Source organism: Myodes glareolus, chromosome 18, assembly GCF_982192425.1.
Source record: "Myodes glareolus chromosome 18, mMyoGla1.1, whole genome shotgun sequence".
In the NCBI taxonomy this organism is placed as follows: Eukaryota; Metazoa; Chordata; class Mammalia; order Rodentia; family Cricetidae; genus Myodes; species Myodes glareolus.
Window position 1 is genome coordinate 62,974,982 of NC_142043.1, and position 20,318 is coordinate 62,995,299.

The 20,318-nt window shown below is 50.9% G+C and overlaps 1 protein-coding gene across 1 annotated transcript; it reads right to left on the reverse strand.

Moving 5' to 3' along the window:
• Nucleotides 1–477: 477 nt before the first annotated feature.
• Rrp1 (ribosomal RNA processing 1) lies at nucleotides 478–13,077 on the reverse strand. Its single transcript, XM_087898338.1, has 13 exons — nucleotides 12,769–13,077; nucleotides 11,889–11,971; nucleotides 11,061–11,118; nucleotides 9,201–9,286; nucleotides 7,595–7,656; nucleotides 5,961–6,090; nucleotides 5,812–5,876; nucleotides 5,405–5,667; nucleotides 3,967–4,046; nucleotides 3,082–3,179; nucleotides 2,812–2,831; nucleotides 2,009–2,128; nucleotides 478–1,152 (listed from the first exon to the last, which is right to left on the reverse strand). The coding sequence occupies exons 1-13, from the start codon at nucleotides 12,899–12,901 to the stop codon at nucleotides 962–964; spliced, it is 1,389 nt and encodes a 462-aa protein (XP_087754464.1). The 5' UTR covers nucleotides 12,902–13,077; the 3' UTR covers nucleotides 478–961.
• Nucleotides 13,078–20,318: the final 7,241 nt, after the last annotated feature.

A 20,318-nucleotide genomic window follows, 5' to 3' on the forward strand; every position in this document is an offset into this window, starting at 1 on the left:
TGTAAGGTGCGGAAGTCACCAGAAGCTCCAGGAGCAGACAGGTGGCTTTGGTCCTGTCCCTCCCACGACCCTTCACCTGGACCTGGAACCCTGGCTGCCCCCGTGGTGGACCCCTAGGGAAGGACAAGCCCACAGCAGCAGGCCTGAGTCTACTCTCCTCTGAGGAATAAGAACCCAGGGTCTCAATCCATGCTGTGGCCACAGCCACACTACAACGTCCCAGAGAGGGGTGACGGCAGCAAGCAGGCCTCTCTGCCATGGCCCTGTCACTTCAGCCACAGGAACCTCCTGAAAACCCTCAACAGTGCCAAGTTCATGAGGCAGGAGTGCAGAGCCCCAACCCACAGCTGCCTGGACGGCTCTTCTCAAGGGTTCTCAGATACATGTAAACAAAGTAGATAAAAACATACACACCGCCCAGGAAGAGGCACCTACCACCCTACACAGATGTACACACAAAGAGCAGAAACAGCCGTGTGCTTTGAGGACCCATAGTTTATTTGTGGGCAGCACAGGGCAGAGGTGACAGTACCCACACAGATGGAGTTATTTGGTTTCGTTTTTCTTATTTTGGGAGAGGGAGGCCTCTGGGACCCAGGCTGGACTCAAACTCTAGACCCCTGGCCTCTGGCTAGGATTAGGTGTGGCCTTCACTGCACACAGTACAGGGAAAACTTTGAGTCTTAGGAGTGAGTTTATGGTATGTAGGCAATGGTTCTGAGGCAGGAGCATTTCTGAAGGCCAGTACTAGAGGAAGTCTTCTTCATACTGCTCCTGTCCCTTCCCTACAGGAAGCTCAGAGTCTCAGCACTCAGAGGCTACAGGAGCATGCCCAGGTATCCTGTCCCTTCCCTACAGGAAGCTCAGAGTCTCGGCACTCAGAGGCTACAGGAGCATGCCCAGGTATCCTGTCCCAACAACCAGGTGCCAACAAGGAGAATGGCCAGCTTGGGCCATGACCTCACTTCTCGCTCTGCAAGGGCCGTTTCTTCTTCCTCGCTGGCTGTTGGACACCAGCCCCCTTTGCTCTAGCACCAGGCTTCCTCCTCTTCCCAGGAGGCCCTCTTTGGCCAGTCTTCTCATTCCTCCTGCTCCTCTTCCTCTTCATCCCTGGGCTCAGGTCTGAACTTGAGGCTTCTGTCTCACTTTCTCCTGTGGACACAGTGAGGCTTGTGAACAATCTGCTGGGACAACACGGTGTGTTTCGTTCACCAGACTCTTTAACTGCAGTGTCAGCACCAGGGACAGCACCAGCCATGGCTGCTGACCAGAGAGCACCCATGTTGTGTGGGCAGTGAGCTTAATCCTAAGAGTCAGAATACTAAGGAAGGTTGGGCTCCCAGAAAGACTAGCCAGAGGGAAGGATGTGGAGAAGGGTGTGAGGAGGGGGCAAGAAGAGAGGTAGAGATGGCACTCTCTCTCTGATCAGAGAGTCATGGCTTGTGTCCCAAGGCCAGCAAACACAACTCAATCTGCTATGGCTGGACTGAGTTGGAGCCAAGCCAAGGACAGGCTAATGGGAAGACACTGCCCAGCTGGGAACAATATGGACTCAATGTGAGATAGCTGGGCGGGAGACAGTGAATCCAGTGACCCTTCACAGCGAACACGAAAAGACTGTCAACTCAGGGCAGGGCCCCCAACAATGTACCACAGGTCCTGGGCAGTCAATACAAGAGCCACAAGCCAGCACATACACACCCGGGGGAGGGGGGCGGGGGGGGGGGCGGACACCAACAGTGACATAGGTGGCGAAGGTGAGGACCACTGAAGAATACAGGACAGGTGAGGCTCAGCTCAAACGCTGCAGGAGGTCAGGAAAGGTAGCCCAGGCAGAGCACAGGCACGACAGTTTGAGGGCAGACCCCACAGACTGCAGGGCTTCCGATTAAAAAGGGGAAGAGTGCCGGGGTCCCCAGGCCAGGTACACTGCAGGCGTCTGTGTATGATGGGAAGGGGAGACAGAGGGGGTGAGGCAGTCCATGTTAACTGCCGCCTAGGGCCCTACCTTTCTCATTCTGGGGCTGTGGCGTGGACAAACGTTTCTTTCTCTTCTTCTTCCGCTCCCGCCTCCCTTCCAGCAGTTTCTTGTAGGCTTTTTCAGGGACATCATCATCTGGGAAAGTGCCTGATAACCAGGGTGACAGTGGGGGCATTGAGGGCATGGATCACCTCCACTCTGCAAGGTCTGCTCTCACACTAGACTCAGTGTGCTCAGCGATGACCATGCTGCGGAGATGCACATTACAGGTCCACACGGACCCAGCTGGGAATCAGGAAGATCCAGAAAGGCAATCTGTGCCACACATACAGTGCCAAGGTCTATTCCTTAAACGAGCTTATGCTGCGTAGTGGTGACTGACGTTCTGTACTGCAGGGGGTTCCTGGACACTGGTAAAAACCTATCCACCACACAATACACACACTCTCCGGCGTGAACTGCATCTAGAAACAGTGGACACGAGCTCAGGCCTGCATGAAGCATCAAGGCACATTCTGGTGAATGAAGAGAGGCTAGTTCCACCAGCAAGACAGAACAGGACTGGTAAAGGTTGCAAGGCCTTCTGAGGCCAGGAATGGCAATGAGGTCTGAGCAGCACTCAGCAAGTACAGAGGACGACTGAGTGCTGGGGAGCCTTTGAGTAGATCCCTTCTCCCAAGACACAGACCTCTGCAGAGACCTCTCATGCCTAAGGGATCACATGGAACCACTCCATCCCACAGGCGCTAGCACTTCCTAAGTCGTGGGGGCGGGGGCATGCATACGTGGGGGGGGGGGTGGAACCACCCCAGTGCCCACCAGATCCTCACCTCCAGCCAGGTCCCGCAACCTGAAAGAGAAGACCGACAATGTCACCTCTCAGCTATGGCTCTGCCAGACCACATCAGCACTGCCTGCAGTCCTCATGGGGGCCCATCTCATCGAGACACCTTCCTAAGTAAGCTCTGTCTTCCCACCTGGCTCAGGCCACTTCACAGGACAACGCACAGCAAAGGCAGTGGGGGTGGGACCGGTGGTAAGGACACAGCTGACCATCACCAAAGACAACAGCAGGGACAAGACCAGGCCTCTTGACTCACTTTTGGATCACTTTGTAGAGGCGCTTCCTGTTCTGAGACGGGGTGCTCTCTCCACTGGCAAGCTTGAACAGTCTGTTAGCAATGGCCTCGTAGTCAAACTGTCTCAAAAGATGCAAGAAAAACAATGGTCAGTCAGTGTCCACACACCCCGCCTCCCTGGGCTGAGGAGGCATTCAGTCAAAGCAGACATTCTCTGCTCAACACAAGAACAGACCCAACGCACTCAGCGCTCTTCCAGCAAGGCCTGCAGACAGACTACACCACACTGCTCCAGGGCCGCACAGTCAAAACCAGCCTCAGATTCAGAAGGCAGCCTGCTCTTCCCTTTATTTCATCGTCTTTCTGAGACAGGGTCTTACTAAGTGGCTGGCCTGGAGCCCACCTCTGGAGCGCAGGGATTAAGATACAGCAGACAGGCAAAAAAGAAAATAAGTGGAAATAGCCCACCACATTTTATTTAACCCAAACTACTCCAAACTTACTCAAGTGATGGGCTGGGCTGTCAATATTAAGACATTACTAACATCTGACTTTTCCAATCCCCCTGACCCCACTTCCTGAGCTGACTCAGAGCTATAACCCAAATGCAAACCACTAAGCCTGTTATCACCCTGTTCAAAGCCAGCACCTCAATGACAGGGTCAGACCTGGAGGGCAGCCCACCTGCTCAAAGCAAAAGGAGTGACATGGGGTGCAGCAAGGCTGGCTCAGTCCTTGCATCAACCTCTCAGCACCTACCAAGAGCTGTCCAGTTGCCCATCACCCACCCTTCCCCCAAAGCCACCCTCCATGAAGGCTCCCTGCACATCCCTGTTACCGTCCACCCTCCTGGGCAGTGAGGCCTGAAGGTAAGGTCAACCTCGTAGCCCAGACACGGCTGCCTACCTGGAGGACAGGGCCAGTGCTGTCCTCGTCATCCAACACCTGCTCCTTGTCTGCCTCAGGGTCAGCCCTCTGTACGGAGCCTAAAAACAAAATGGAGACTGAACTCAAGGTACTGTGCCTGGTGTAGGGGTGCCCGAATACCAGCACCAAGGCCCAGAGGACCCTCTTGGTCACGCCCTGGAACAGGCTGGAGAGCACAAGCAGCTGGTCTCCAGGGGACTGCAGAGGAGGAAAGGCTCAGCAGGCACCTTGGGGAGAAAGGCAGATTCAGGTGTCCCAGCAGTAGGGCGGATCAGGGACACTGGAGCCAAGCTTAGCTCAGCTCAGGACACTGAGAACTGACAGCACTGCCTTTGGTAGGAAACAAAGTTGACACAGGGCCTTGTTAAGAAGCTCTAGCTGGCCTGGCACTCCCTTATAACACAGCTGGCCTTCAACTTGGGCAATTCTCCTGCCTCAGCCTCTCAAGTGCTTAGATTATAGGCACACGCTCCCACAGACCACTCAGCATCACCGTTAGGTGAGGGACTTCTGCACAATGGTGCTGGGGGACGGTCTGCTGCACAGAGTGACTGCTGAGCCACAAGCAGGCACCAATGGGACCCACCAGGAAACTTAGGATGACTGGACTACCGAGAAAGACAAGGAAGACACATGCAGGATGGCCAGGCACTGACACTAAAGCTGAAAGAGGACACCAGCGGGGCAGAGAATCCCTTCCCTGAGAGTCCATGACCACAGCAACAAGACAAAGGAAGCCTGGCTCAGACCCAAAGCCCTTCAGCGGCCATTCACAAGCAGAATATGCAATGTACTCATTTGTCCCTTCTGCAACATAGTCAGACACAGATTGACAGGAGGGCAGGGATAGCAGAGAATCCCAGGGGAGAGCAGCATGAGGCCTGGGCATGACTCAATGCTAGGACAGCTGCCTCGTGCATTAGGCCCCGAGTTCCAGTTCTGTCACCACCAAAACCAGAAACAAAATCAGGACAGATGTTGCCTGGTGAACAGGAAGGTCAGAGTGCCATGCAGGACCCAGGGAACATTATAGCCTTAGAGAGGAGCACTCCAGGAACTGAGCTGGTAGTTGGGAGTCAAGTGCTAAGACAAGCTTAAGAAAGCAAACATGGCTAGGCGCACACATTTAATCCCAGCACTCAGGAGGCAGAGGAAGGTGGATCTTGTGAGTTCAAAGCTAACCTGGTCTACAGAAGCTAGTTCCAGGACAAGGACAGTTAAGGCTGTTACACAGAGAAATCATGTCTTGGAGGCTTGGAGGAAAGGGGGGGGGGGGAGATGGGGAAAGGAGGGGGCAGAGAGAGAGAGAGAGAAAACATGTATGCCATCCTACAATAAACTCTGGAGAGGACAGTCAGGAGATAGAACAATCCAGCAAGAGTCCTGGGCTCAGGCTAAGACAGGCTGGGCTCCTCACCTGCATGTAGACTCTTGGGTGGTGTGTCTTGCAGATCTTGCTCATCCTCTGAGGACTCCTCACCACCATCTGATGCTTCGCTCTCACCACCATCTGACGCTTCGCTCTCACCACCATCTGACACTTCGCTCTCACCACCATCTGATGCTTCACTCTTCCCACTCTGTGTGTCCAGTTCATTCATTATGTCTTCAATGGCCAAGGGAGCCTGTTCCACAATCGTCTCGAGGATGCACCGAGTGATCTTATGCAGAACTAGGGAGCTGAGGTGAGGAAACACGAGAGAGCCCATTAGGTCGGGCTCTCAGACACCAGGCCAACTCTCACAGCAAGGAGAGCCAAAGGCCACTGGGGCTTGAGAGGCAAAGAGTGAGAAAGGTCAGACCCCAGGAGCGCCCACCACTCACTCCTTTGTGTGGGCTGCTATCTGGCAGAAGTGGTCAATGAACTGTAGATTCTGGTCTGCGGTGAGCTATGGAAAAACCGAGAGAAGGAAGTTTTATTCTGTGCTGGGCATATGCACCACCTCACCAAACCTCACCAGAGCCCACTTTACCTCTGCAGCGCCCACTTTGGTCAGCTCCTCCAGGAAGATCTCAAGAAAGTGGCTCTTCACCCCATTGGGGGCCTGGCTGTCAGGGTTCAGTACCTCAGTGGTGAGCAACTCCATCAGCTGCTCGATCTGTCTGAGGAGAGAGGAAAGAACAGTGATAGCCATGCGGTCGGCCACAGGTCGGCGGTGTCCCTGCTCCCTCCACACAGGTTCTGGAGGACCCGCCATCCACAGGCACAACTGACCTCTCACACACACAGACAAAACCAGTAGGTCTGGGTCCGAGCAGCACAAAGGAGCTGCTGCCCAGGTCTGTGTGGCCACAGCTAGCACCAGAACATAGGACAGGAGTCCCTCTTGCCCATACCACATGGGAACATACACGGGCCTTTCCTATCTTCAAGACACAAGTGAGGAAGGTGTGCCAACAAGAGGAACACAGGTTAGACCAGTGGTTCTCAACATGTGGGTCATGACCCCCCTCGGCAAGGGTCAAACTACTCTTTCACAGGGGTCACCTAAGACCATCGAAAAGCACAGAGATTTACATTATGACAGTAATAACAGTAGCAGAATTACAGTTATGAAGTAGCAATGAAATAATCTTATGGTTAGGGGTCACCAAAGCATGAGGGACTGCATTGAAGGGCCGCACCACTGGGAAAGATGTGGACCACTGGGAAAGACCTGTACCAGAGACCGAGCAGTCTTCAGCAGCCTGGGTGCACACAAAACTCCTCGACTGCTGACAGTGTAGACTCCCTGACAGCCTAGAACTGCGGCACACGCTGTTTAAGGGCTGCCTGGATGGCTCCACTGAACAGACACTGACCACAGAAAGGAAAAGCAATACTTTACCAGGCTCGGGGGCAGAAGAACCCAATGGCAAGATGAGGCACAAAACCCAACAAGAGACCAGAGACAGGCAAGCTCCAGATGACATTACATGTGGGAAACACCTGAGCCAGACTATGCCACACCAAACACACAGCATGGGCTCCACACAGGCCAGGGAGGGACCAGGGCCCTTCAGGGTGTTCCCAAAACAGCACTGTTACCATGAGGAAGTTGCAACAGTAAATCAAAGAACATTAACTAAAACAAAATGCCGTAATGAATTCTGTGTAAGTCACTGTACCTCCAATTGAGCCCTGGAATGACTAAGAGCCACAGGTCCTAAAGTACTCAATAGGGGTTAAAAAATAACTGCTTAGGTGCCCGGTGGTGGCCGCACACGCCTTTAATCCCAGCACTCGGGAGGCAGAGACAGGTGGATCGCTGTGGGTTCGAAGCTAGCCTGGTCTACAAAGTGAGTTCCAGGACAGACTCCAAAGCCTATCTTGGGGGGAAGGCGGGGCGGGGGAGGCTTCAGCGCATGCCTGTTATGGCCAGCACACATAACCTGCCCAACTACAGACATGGCTGGGATGGCATAATTCAGAGAAGACAGCATCACCCGAACCATTTTACTTTACAAAAGTAGCTTAATTTAGCACCACTGTGGCACCAAGAAACACAAAGGCCACCTCCCTACAACAAAGAATCACAAGAGAAACTCAGGAATCCTGAGATGAGCCAGAGGCTACAGGTCCCCTCGCCAACCCGCCTGTGAGATCTGACTCTCAGTGTGGACCCACCTTTCTTCCCATCCGTGGGTTTTCACGGTCGTCAGTGACTCACGCAGGACCAGCCTCATGAGCTTGAACACAAAAGATTCATGTTACTGAGAGGACAGTTAACAGGTCACCCAGCTTGCCCATGTCCCAGAAGCTCCTGTCCCAAGATGCATGCCAGGGTGGATATGGGGGACATGACACTTTGGCCTCTGGACCCTGGGCCTGGAAATCGAAGCTCTGTACTTGGCTTCATGAGCACCAGGAAGCCAGGTTGACCTGAGTGGAGTGGGAAACACAATCTAGAACCGACCAGAACGGTCAGAGCATGCAGTGGGCTCTTCCTATGCCAGGAGTCACCACAAAGCAAAGTCTGAAGCTGGGCCTAAATCCCCACAAGCTCTCCCTTCCCCAACAGAGAGCAAGACACAGGCACACCCTGCTCTGAACCACTGCAGCATTAACGGAGGCTCAGTGCCTTCCCATGGTGCCCACTATCCCTTGACAAGGCTCAATGTTTTCTGCATTTTTTTCTACCTTTAGATCTTATCACATGTCCACTCTGGATCCAAGCCACAGTAAAGACAACGGACGACACTCAGAGCACACCAGAGGTCTGAGGTCACACCTGGGGACACTGCAGGCCTGATCTTATGCCTACCCACACCAACACTGAGAAAGTAAGCCATGCTGCAAGACTTGGTCACACATGGCACAAAGATGAAATGGACCTCCGGGACTGGAAAGATGGTTAAGAGCACTTGTAGCTCTTACAGAGGACCCTGACTCAATTCCCATCACCTATAGGGTGGTACATAACGATCCATTGTTCCACAGGGTCTGATACCTTCTTTGATCTCTTAGAGCACCAGGCATCATGCATGTGGTGCACATACATATACGAAAAACACTCTCTCTCTCTCTCTCTCTTTCTCTCTCTCTCTCTCTCTCTCTCTCTCTCACACACACACACACACACACACACACACAAAACACACACACTGCACTTAAAAAATCTTTAAATGGGCCTTGGAAAGCAACAGCATTTACCACACCAGAGACCCAGCAATAGCTGCCTAGCTGATTCCATCTTAGCATAGCCACTCCACAAAGGACCTTTCCCACAGACCCACTCCCTGCTATAGGAGATGCTGGATTCCCACAGCCCATCTTCAATCTGTTTCTATGGGCAGGATCCAGCACTACAGGGAAGGACATCTGAATAGTGACAAGTCTATGGATGCACCAGGGCATGGGAAGCACAGCACGAGGTGTGCCCACAGAACTCAGGTCTATGCTCCTATTCAACTCATTGGCTGAGAGGAGCACAACACAGAACAGAATGTGTCGGGGGGGGGGGGGGCAGGAGCCAAGCCCTCAGCTAGAAACGGATCTTCACCGCTGGGGGGACTCAGTCCCCTTCCTTCCATGTCCTGGGGCCACGGTTTACTGGAAATTGCAATGGCTGGCTTCTTTAGGAAAGCTGAGGCAAGGTTCCTTCTCTGAACTCCTACTGACCCTCAAGATGGGGACACTTCAAGCAATAGCAGCACCGCAGCTGTGCATTGCAAACCAGCCCTCGCTGACGCCTTCACTGCAGGGCTCCTGGGTCACCCGCTTTGTGTCTCACCAGGTAGAACTTGTCCAGGCGCAGTCGGTCGATGCCCACCCACTCTCGGATCATGGTCTGCCAGAACGCCCGCAGGAACAGGTGCTCTGGAGGGAGAGAGCACACATGTAACACCCAAGCCATGGGGGAGGGGCAGCACACCCGCAGAACTCGCTGTCTGTGTATTCACTCACAGGGTCAGAAACAGGAGTTTCCAGGCTCCACAGAGAAAACACACAACACAGTTCAAATCAAGCTGTCTTTCTGATCTGAACAAATGCACAAGGAAGTACGGGACTGGGCAAAGGAGTGACCACTGCAAACATCCTCCCCAGGCTTCTATGTCCTTGCCTAGGCTTGGACTGAGGACCTCTAGACATCCACGCTAGACCTTCAGCAAGACATCACCAAAGCAGAACTGTAGGGAGAGGCCTGGCACTGACCCAACTAGATCCTTCAGTCCTTCAGGCAACGGACGGGTCAGATATTGGATGCAGAGTCTAAACTGCACCCCAAGTCTAAACCGTTGGTACTGTAAAACACAACCAGAGTAAACAGGGGGGCTGTCCTGGGGCACCAAAGCAGGTCCTGCGGTGGGTCCTACCTAATCTCACCCAACCAGAGGAAGGCGCCATCTGCAGGACAAGTAACCAGCCCTGGGAACTCTTGGTACTAGAATACAAGGATGGCAAACTCAGTTATGGTGGTCTGTTGACTAGATCACCAACTGTCACCAAGTGGTCAGCTCCATGCTCAGCAAAGCAACTCTCCTGCCACTTCTTAGAGAGAATAGGGAGCTCAGATCCACTCTATCTTTTACATGCAATTAAAGAGATATCCATGATGCGCATCCATAACAGAGGATTCCCAAGTTCAAGGTCTGCCTGAATTCCACAGTAAGAACCTGTCTCCTAAAAAGAGGGATGGGAGGAGGGATCTCCCAACTCAGAAAATGCGCATATACTCCCTCAATTTGCCAACTTTAGTCTAATACAACTAAAGCCCAGCTCGCTGAGGACATGAACACAAGCCTCCAGCTTCTCTGTCAGGACTGCCCTCAGAGCAGCAGAGGCCTGAGCCACGCTATGCCCCAGGGCTGGGCTGGCCAGAGCCAGGGTCTGGACCTCAGGATTTTCAAAAGCAGGCAGGATATGGGATATGAATGAAAACCAGAAGACCTAGGAAATATACTAAGACTGTGGTTCTCAACCTATGGGTCGTGACCCGTTGGGGGTTGAATGACCCTATCACAGGGGTCGTCTAAGACCATCAGAAAACACAGATATTTACATTACAATTCATAAAAGTTATGAAGTAAGAATGAGAATAATTTTATGGCTGGGGTCAGCAGAACACAAGGAACTGTATTAAAGGATCACAGCATTAGGAAGGTTGAGAACCACTGCACTAAGAGAATGAGCTGGCTCAGCAGCTAAGAGCACTGGCTGCTTTCCCAGAGGACCAGGTTCAATTCCCAGCACCCACATGGCAGCTCACAACTGTCTGCAACTCCAAGATTTAACACCTTCACACAGACATATGTGCAGGCAAAACACCAATGCACATAACATAATAAATAAATGAATGAATAAAATGACTGTCGTAGCTATCAGGTGGAAACCACCTAAACATGATGGTATCATGACACTGAGCTTTTCTCTGTATGTTGTATGTATGTATGTTTGTATGTTCTTTGTATGTATGCCTTTCACTCCTGAGCCCCGTTTGTTTGCTGAGTACAGGCTGAGCACTCGGTGGCATTCCACACCACAAGCTTTCACACAGCCACCTCCCTGTAGCTTGAGGTCTGAGAACACACTGCTACATCGGTAGCCACTCTGGTGTTGGCAGGGACAGGCCTGGCTTCAGGGCTGTACTCACGCGCCTCTGTGGTCTGAAAAGCATGGATGAGCTGGGAAATGGTCCTTCCTAGTTCTTCCTGTGAGGGGAAATGAAGCGCAGTGTCAGCCCTGAAGCACTGTGTTCCAACAGCAAACACGGCCAATGCCCACTCGCTCCACACGAAGAACCAGCTGCCAGCTGGCCTCCATCCAGGGGCCTCCAAGCTGCAAAAGGCCTACTCTGTGGAAGCCATCAGACTCTCCCGATAAACACTAAGGCAGCGGCCCAGCCCCAGACAGCATGGCAAGATGGAAAGGAGCCTTGAGACACAGCTGTCTTTCTAGCAGGAAATGGGGCCAAGTAGACACAACAATCATTCTCTATCTTTCTGTCTCTCAGTGTCAAGCCTGACCCAGTATACTGGCTAAGATCCCAGCACACCCCCGTAAAGAGACAGTTGTTTTAGCAGGCACAAGAATATGGGTCAGAAAACTGCATGTAAGGCCCCTCCAACTGTGTAAACAATTCAGGAGCTGAGAACCGCTGGTCTAAAAGGCCTGCAGGAAAAATGCCCTCCCAGGAGATCTGGATTCAGCCCTTACTTCCATTATATCAGTACTGTGTTTCCAACGTCAGCCCACCCTGGCCTACACTGTTTGTCACCACATCACTAAGATGCTCTGTCAGCCAACCACTCCTGTCTTTCCCAAGTGTCAGGACCTTCCAACACAGGCCCCACACAACAAGGGATATAAGCTGGGTGACGCTACCCAAGCCTCTGGCCATGTTAAAGGGAGGACAAGCACATGTCCATCAGCCCGCCATCCACTCCTGTCTAGTTTCTTCAGTACCTTCCCAGGCACTCACCTGCTGGAGCGGCTTGTCCTGCATCCACAGGCAGTAAAACAGCCCTTTCCATATCTTCAACAGCTCCACTGGAGTGAAACCCCCTGAATCACAAGAGCAACAGTCAGTGGGTTCAGAGGACCCTGGAACCTGCTTTTCCGAGCCGGAAGGAAGCATGATTGCCTAAGCTACTCCAGAATCATATCATTGTTCAGGAACTGGGCAGCCAGCCCCTCCCCAAAACATTCTCCAACAGAGCTGCAGTACCTGTGAATAGGGGAACTCCCCCTGTAGCTTCCGCACCAGCTAAAAGACAGGTATCAGTCCCACAGGATCAAAACTCAGAACCGCCACACATTCCGAGCAGGATAGTGGCCCATAGAGAACGCAGTAATAATTAAGCCAGTGTTAGACCAAGGAGTTGTAGCCTTTCTGTTACATCTCGGAGATTAAATAGTGAAAGTTACTCATAGGCTATCAAAGGACATAATCATCGTTTATTGAGGCTCATCCCAAATTGCAGTTCTCTGGTTGCAGCGTGGAAAACTGCCCTATGGCTCTTCCTAAAGCTTAGGGCCGTGACTTCAGCCAAATCACTGCTCAAGTAACCTAGAATTTGCATCTGTGAAGGGATATCAAGAGAAGTGGCGGCTGCTGGCAGGGGGTCGCCCTTCGAGGACCAGAAGCATAGATACCACTTAGCAAAAGGCGTGTTCTGGGAAACTCGAGGCTATTCCATTAAGGTCACAGATCACTGGTAAGGGCCGCAGAGCACGAGCGAGCTACGGAGGAAGGAAAAGTGTGCAGCCCGACGAGGACAGCCTGGGCCAGGAGACCCGTCAGTGAACCCGGCCCCGCGGGGCCCACGCGGCGGAGGTTCCGAGCCAGCCCGCCCGCATACCTGTGGCCCGCTGCGACCTGGCCATGATGTACTTCCGCAGCTTCCGCAACGCGCGGTCCCGCGTCACCTGCTCATTGCCGGCCAGGCGCTGCGCCAGCTGGATCTCCGGCGGGAGCGGCAACCCAGGAACCATGATGAGGACCCTGAGACTACGCACTCGGCGCTTCCGCCGCAGCCGAGCGATCTGTCACGTCTGCGCGACACCACGGCTAACGTCACACTTCGGCGACACAGCACAGCTAAACGTCAAACGTCCCGGGCGATGCCGACGCACGCTGCTGCCCCTCAGTGGCCTGGAGACGCAACTGCCTGCAGTGAAGATGGAAAACTGGCGTCTGGCTGGGGCAACTCTAATTCTTGAGAAGCATCAGAGCGTTGTCTTGGGCTCCCCCTCCTCTTTTTTATTTTTATTTATTTATTTGTTTGTTTGTTTATTACATATACAATATTCTGTCTGCGTGTATGCCTGAAGGGCAGAAGAGGGCACCAGGTTATTTGTTTATCTATTTACTTATTTATTACGTATACAATATTCTGTCTGCGTGTATGCCTGAAGGGCAGAAGAGGGCACCAGGTTATTTATTTGTTTATCTATTTACTTATTTATTACATAGACAATATTCTGTCTGCGTGTATGCCTGAAGGGCAGAAGAGGGCACCAGACCTCATTACAGATGGTTGTGAGCCACCATGTGGTTGCTGGGAATTGAACTCAGGACCTTTGGAAGAGCAGGCAATGCTCTTAACCGCTGAGCCATCTCCCCAGCCCCGCTCCCACTCCCACTCCTCTTTATGGAAAAACATGCACAGCACACAGCAGCGGTGCTGCATTACAAGAAGGTCTTGATTTGGCACTGCCTGTCCATAACCACAGCGCCCATCCCTGGAGGGCTGTATGGAACCGCCCCCCGCTCAGCATCCTCTCCCTACACCGCTGAGAACTGTGGGCCTTACCCACAGCCCAGATAAATCTGGGTCCCCAGGGAAATCCACCCCGCCAAGCTTGTTGGAGACCATTGCTTTCCTTGACAGAGAGAAAAGCAAGAAAACAATCATAACTCAGGTTTTGGGATAAGGTGCGGGACACCTATCCTTATGCTGGCCAGGCGAATACATACACTAGAGAGGACAGAGAGAGTGTGCCCTGGCTAGGGAGTTGTGATAACAGCCATTTGGGACACAATTACAAAAGCTTCCATGTAGCCCAACATCTGATATGTCAGATTAGAATACAAAACGATTGCAGATTTCTTTGGTGTGACCCTAGAGTTTCACAAGACCGTCACAAGTCTGAGGACTTGCTGGGGAGATTCACGAGACCAGCGGAAATTTGGACTTAGTGTTACCATAAGATTCCCAGTTGGTTTCCACAGCATAGGCCAGCTAAGCCCGGGATCAAAGTGACAGACAAGGAAGGTTGCTTTATTTGGAAAGTTAGATGCTGGAGAAGATGGAGGAACTGATGTCCAGCATTATTTAAAGAGGAACTGGAGCAACAGGACGGGGAGAGGGCCTGTCTAAGCACTATGACAGGAACACAGACAGGTCTGTACTTTCCACAGCAATAAACCACATCAGCAGCAAGTTTCAGAGCCATCCCATTTTCCTTCCTAGCAGATTCAGGCAAGCTATCTTAAATTAAATATTAATGGCTGGATCGCACACTACATCACATGGTAAATATATCTACCTATACATATATGCATATGCCAAGTCCTTCTTGGCTTGGGTCCCGAAACTCTGACTAAGGGTGGTGAAGGAATAAAGAAAGGATGAACATACAGACACACGTACAGAAGGGTGGAGTCAGATGAGGTAAGAGCACTCTGATGGAGACACATACTACCATTGTGACCAGGAACCTCAGCTTGTTTATCATGTCCAACACAGAGAGGGGAAGTAACTGGTCTCCATAGGCAGTCTCTGTAAGTGAGCAGTCTCAGACTGTAAACGTCGGAGGCTTTGTACACGCTTTGTTCGCACATGAACCCGGAAGGAAAGTTTCATCGTCCTTCTAGAAGAAGCTGACCTGGGGAAAGCTTTGTCATGCCCATGGGGCTGAGGCATTAGAGTTCTTAACACAGCTGTAGTGACATGGCCACAAAGGGTTAAAGGAGCCAGAGCAGAGTTCAAGGAATCTCAGAGAGTCCCAACAGAGACAGAAGTGGGGGTGGGGAGCCAACAGACACAAGAAAAGTCTCAGGGCACACGGCTGGCTTTCCTTTAAAACCCTGTTGGAGGCTCAGCGTGTGCTCACTGTGCAGCCTCAAGGCAAGGGTAAAAATGAGGTGCTGGGCTGTGGTGGCGCATGCCTTTAATCCCAGCACTCGAGAGGCAAAGACAGGCGGATCTTTGTGAGTTCCAGGCCAGCCTGGTCTACAAGAGCTAGTTCCAGGACAGGTTCCAAAGCTATAGAGAAACCCTGTCTTGTAAACCAAAATAAAACAACAAAAATGAGATGCTGTAGAATCAAAGGCAGGGTAGGATCCAGCTGAATAACCCAGTGGACAGACCGACAGCAGGTCCAGATAGATGAGCAGGTGGACACATCAACAACAGGGACCAAGCTAAACTGAAGTCCATGGGATGGTCAAGAACTCTCTCCTGTTGGCCCCCAACACATACAATGTATGGCCAGACAACATAGTAGTTAGTGGAGGCATCACATGTTATATGTCTCCTTCATGGGGTCCAAGTAAGGCAGGTGCACTCATCCCTTGGTGTGTAGCATGGTTAATAAAAGACCAGACACAGATCAGGAAAGATCAGAAAAGCAAAACAGACAAGCCACTAGAGAGCTCTTACCTCTATGAAATCTGCAGACTGAAAGAGAGTGAGTCCCTGTCTCATCCCACCTTATATTTCCCTTTAGTGCTGAGATTAAGGATGTGCACCACCCTCTCCGGCCTTTATGACTAACTAGAGTGGCTGCTTGGATTAAAGGTGAGTGCCACCACTGCCTGGCCTGTATGGCTGACTAGTGCGGCTAGCTTTGCACTCTGATCTTCAGGCGAGCTTTATTTGTTAGATCATAAACAAAATATCACTATATTGGTTGGTATGTAAATAAGTCCTTTGGCCTATCTTTGCTGGCATGATTTTTAATTGGTTCATGTGCTCCTACAGTTAGAGTTTACTATGCTAAAATTCTAGGGTGGCACTCTTTCCTTTCAGGAGTAAGTTATTTGTGAGTCGGTGCCTCCTGGGTGGGGCTGTGGACCGTGCCATTCACATGTACACCTAAGTGCACAGTCTTCTGCCATCCTAAAACAGGCAAAAGTGCCTGTGAGGTGGGGACTCTCCAAACAGGGGATGAGAGGAATGGACAAAGCACATCATACACACGTCTCACAATATATCACAATGAACCCACCATCCTGTACATCTAATATACAGTAATTTCAAACGTCCATCTTGTCAGTAGGCTGATTTTGCCAGTTTAGGAGACAGGTGATCATAGACCAGTGGGCACCTTTTCACTGGCCTCTGGGACTGATAGCACAAATGTCTAAGTTAGGGTCTCTACTGCCGTGAAGAGACACCATGACCACAGATACTCTTATAAAGGAAAACATTAAATTGGGGCTGGCATTCATTTCTGAGGTTTAGTCTATTACCGTCAAGGCAGAAAACATGATGGCGCGCAGGCAAACACGGTGCAGAAGGAGCTGAGAGTTCTACATCTTGATCCACAGGCAGCAGAAGGAGACACTGTGCTTGTAAAACTTGAGCTTGTAAAACCTCAAAGCCCCCCCCCCATACACAGTGACACACTTCCTCCAACAAGGCCACACCTACTCCAACAAAGCCACAGCTCCTAATAGAGCCACTCCCTATGAGTCAAGCCTTCAAACACATGAGTCTATAGGGGCCATGCCTGTTCAGACCACCACAACAAACCTCGTTCTAACGGTCTGGTCACAAGATGCTTTTGACATCTACAAATCTCAAGAACAACACTGGTTGTTAGTCATTAATTGCTTTTCAACAGAGCAAATCTCAAGAACAAAGATCAGTGTTTACTCAGGTCAGGCTTGTCCAGAGTCAGCTGCCTGAGTACATTTGCTGGAATGTTCTACAATGAACAGCTAGGAGAGGAGGGCAGCTGCTCCCAGGCCTTGCTATCCTCCAAACTCCAGGTAATGGAAGAAACTATATTTTTCTGATTCCTGTAGATGCCAGGGTTGGGTGCTATCAAACAGGGAATCAGCCAAGATCCCAGCACACTGCTCAGCTTTGGTGTGGTCTACTACAGGAGAGGGACCCAAAGAAAAATCTGAAGGAAAAGAGGTGTGGGCAGCCAGGTCCAAGCTTACCTGAGCTCTCTGGCCTGGATCCTCAAGTAAAGACCAGAGCTGCAGGGGAGGTTGACCCGGGTCTAGGGGTGGCGCAGCTGGGCTATCTGGGATCTAACATTTGCAGCCGCATGTGTGTGAAACAGAAGGTGGTTTTATAGGTGCCACGGACCGGCTCAGGGGAGCCACTCAGACTGTGGGAGAAGCAGGGTCTTGGTAACAGGAAGGCACAAGTTCGGCAAATGACAGACAGATACAACTCTAATGAGGTTTGAATCTGCTGTAATTTTACTAAAATTCAAGCACCACTTTTATGAGATTACAGAAGGAAGTTGGCAGACACAAAAGCTTACATAGAAAAAATGATTACAGGCAATTGATTATTCTCAGCAAGTCTTGTGATCAGGGCCAGGTGGGCAGAGCTTTTCTTTGAAATTCGTCTCACGCCACTAACCAACTGCGCTTTCTCATGGCTCTAAATCATATCTGCCCTTAAGGTAACCCTTAAGGTTAGGTAACCTTTCTTCAGGATTCCGCCACCAGGGTTTGCTCCAATATTGAACGGCTGGCTTCATGTTGTCAAGAATAGCCTGCCTCTCTTTCCTATCTAAAATGCACCAGGGGTTTCTCATTCTGGCTAGTCTCTCCATAAATGTTAACTCATGCCACTCCATACGTTCTCCTTCATAATTTACCAATCTTCTACCATCATGAGTTCTTTCTGTTCTAGGGTATCCATAAATTCCCCCAGAGAGCGAGCCAGAGTCTTAATCATCACATTAATGGCCTGAATCAAGGGAGGGGACTGATGCATCAGTTTCTCAGTATACAAGGAGCCTTTGGGAATATTTCCTGGTTCCTTGAACAGATTAGGTTTTTGTCAAGAGAAAAATAGAACAGAAGAAGAAAATAGCAGAGCCAACGCAAGAAACCATCGCCAGGAACAAAGTGAACGCGGTCGTTGAGGCTGATCAGCCACCACAACTCGAGCAGGCTGCCAGGGAGCCGCCGGGGCCAAGCTGCAGGAAGCACGAGCCCCTCATCTCGAGACGGCCACCACCTGAGAGGCATTTTGTCACACAGGCGAGACAGCCGTGGATGTGGCATATAGGAACTTGAGGCAGAGGAGACCCAAGGGATGATGGATGCTGAATTCAAGACTCTGGGTGCAGAAGGACTAGGATGGAGCCTCCTTATCTCCTACCAGGTAACCAGATGGGAGTCTCAGAGGCAGAGGACAACATCTGGATTTACACATGAGGTAAAGTAGTGATGAGCAGACTGGGTGAACTGAGTTAGCAGGCGGACTAGAGGTCAGTCTACAAACCAAACAGTTGTTTAAGGTCGTGGTGGTGCCGGCCTTTAGTCCCACCCAGCAGAGGCAAATGGAGCTCTGTGAATTCCAGACCAGCCTGGCCTGCACACCCATGTTGTTGGATTTTCTTTTACTTTAGCCCCATGTTGGAATGCCAAAATGTTGTTGGTTGTTTTACTCTTTTTACTCTTGGTTTTTGGGGGACCCGCCACCCAGCTCCCAAATAAATCATACAGAGTCTTAGTCTTACTTACAAATGGCCAGCCTTAGCTTAGCTGGTTTCTAGCTCTTTTTTTTTTTGAAAAGATTTATTTATTTATTATCTATACAGTGTTCTGTCTGTATGTATGTCTGCTGGCCAGAAGAAGGCACCAGATCTCACTACAGGTCGCTGTAAGCCACCATGTGGTTGCTGGGAATTGAACTCAGGACCTCTGGAAGAGCAGTCAGTGCTCTTAACCACTGAGCCATCTCTCCAGCCCCTGGTTTCTAGCTTTTTAAACTGCCCCCCCCATCTACCTTTTGCCTCTGGGCTTTTTCTTTTCCTCACTTCTGTAATCTTACTTTCACTCTTACTCTGGCTGGCTGGGTGGCTGGCCCCTTCTTTTCTCACTCTTTGATCTCTCTTCCTCGAGTCCTGATTTATTTCTCTCTGCCTGCCAGCCCCGCCTATCCTTTCTCCTGCCTCGCTATTGGCTGTTCAGCTCTTTATTAGACCATCAGGTGTTTTAGACAGGCACGGTAACACAGCTCCACAGAGTTAAACAAAGGTAACATAAAAGAATGCAACACAGGTGTTGGAGAGATGGCTCAGTGGTTAAGAGCATTGGCTGCTCTTCCAGAGGACCTGGGTTCAATTCCCAGCACCCACATGGCAGCTCACAACTGTCTGTAGTTCCAATTCCAGGTGATCCAGCACCCTCAAACATACATGCAGACAGACAAAACACCAATATAAAAATTAATAAAACATTTAAAAAAGAATGCAACACATCTTCGCATCATTAAACAAATATTCCACAGCATAAACAAAAGTAACAGATCTTAAACCAGGCGGTGATGGCACACACCGGCAGAGGCAGGCGGATCAGGCGGATCTATGCAAGTTCAAGGCCAGCCTGGTCTACAAGAGCTAATTCCAGTACAGGCATCAAAGCTACACAGAGAAATCCTGTTCCACAACACCCCCACTTATTGAAAGAATAAACATAGGTATAGGACAGGAAGTGTATATGGACTCCCCAGAATTTCTGGTAACAAAAGAAGGTCAGTGGAGTTGGGTTTGTATAGCTGTCCTGACAGCTAACTTGTTAAGCAGTTTTGGAGCCCCACCCAGAATGCCAAGCGACACACAGGGGTAGGTGACAGAAGGATTGTTACACAGGCGAAAATAGCCTGATTCAGTTTCTGGCTTGGGACCTGAGGCATTCTAACTCTCCCTCACTGATGTCACCTGTCGGAGCTAGGACACACATGTGTGACTTGCTGCCGTTCTCACGGGGTTCTGTCTTCTTTGGGAGTGTAGTGGGTGGCTCCTCTGCAGCCACATGTCACTTTCTGTGTGTGGAAATGTTACCTCATGCCCCATGTGTCTAGGCGCTCACTCCTGGGTCTGATGAAGACAAGGCTGAACAGTCAGGATCATGGGTCTTCAGGAGAGACTAAAACCATTATGAAAACACTAAGAAAGAAATCCCTGGGTCCTGACACCACTGTCCCTGGTGCCCCCCTCTACCTCCCTCCTCTATGGAATCATACCTCCTTTTTGTTTATTATGTAAATGAAAAGGCTGGAAAAGTTAGAGGTCATGTCTAGCTGCCTCCCCCCCTCAGAAATTAGGCTTCGTCTCCCCTGCACCCTGCTCTTTACCTTCTATGGAGGCCCCAGGGACCTGAAGGCAAGTGACTTTCCTTACTGAGCAAACAGCCCTACTGCCTACC

Bases quoted from the DNA above. Each gene is read 5' to 3' on its own strand.
- Rrp1 (XM_087898338.1), bottom strand. From the start codon at position 12,901: ATGGTTCCTGGGTTGCCGCTCCCGCCGGAGATCCAGCTGGCGCAGCGC. The intron at 7,657-9,200 runs GTGAGACACAAA...TTTGTGTTCAAG, and splicing joins GCCTGGACAAGTTCTACCTG to CTCATGAGGCTGGTCCTGCG. The intron at 3,180-3,966 runs GTAGGCAGCCGT...CTTTTGAGACAG, and splicing joins GCACTGGCCCTGTCCTCCAG to TTTGACTACGAGGCCATTGC.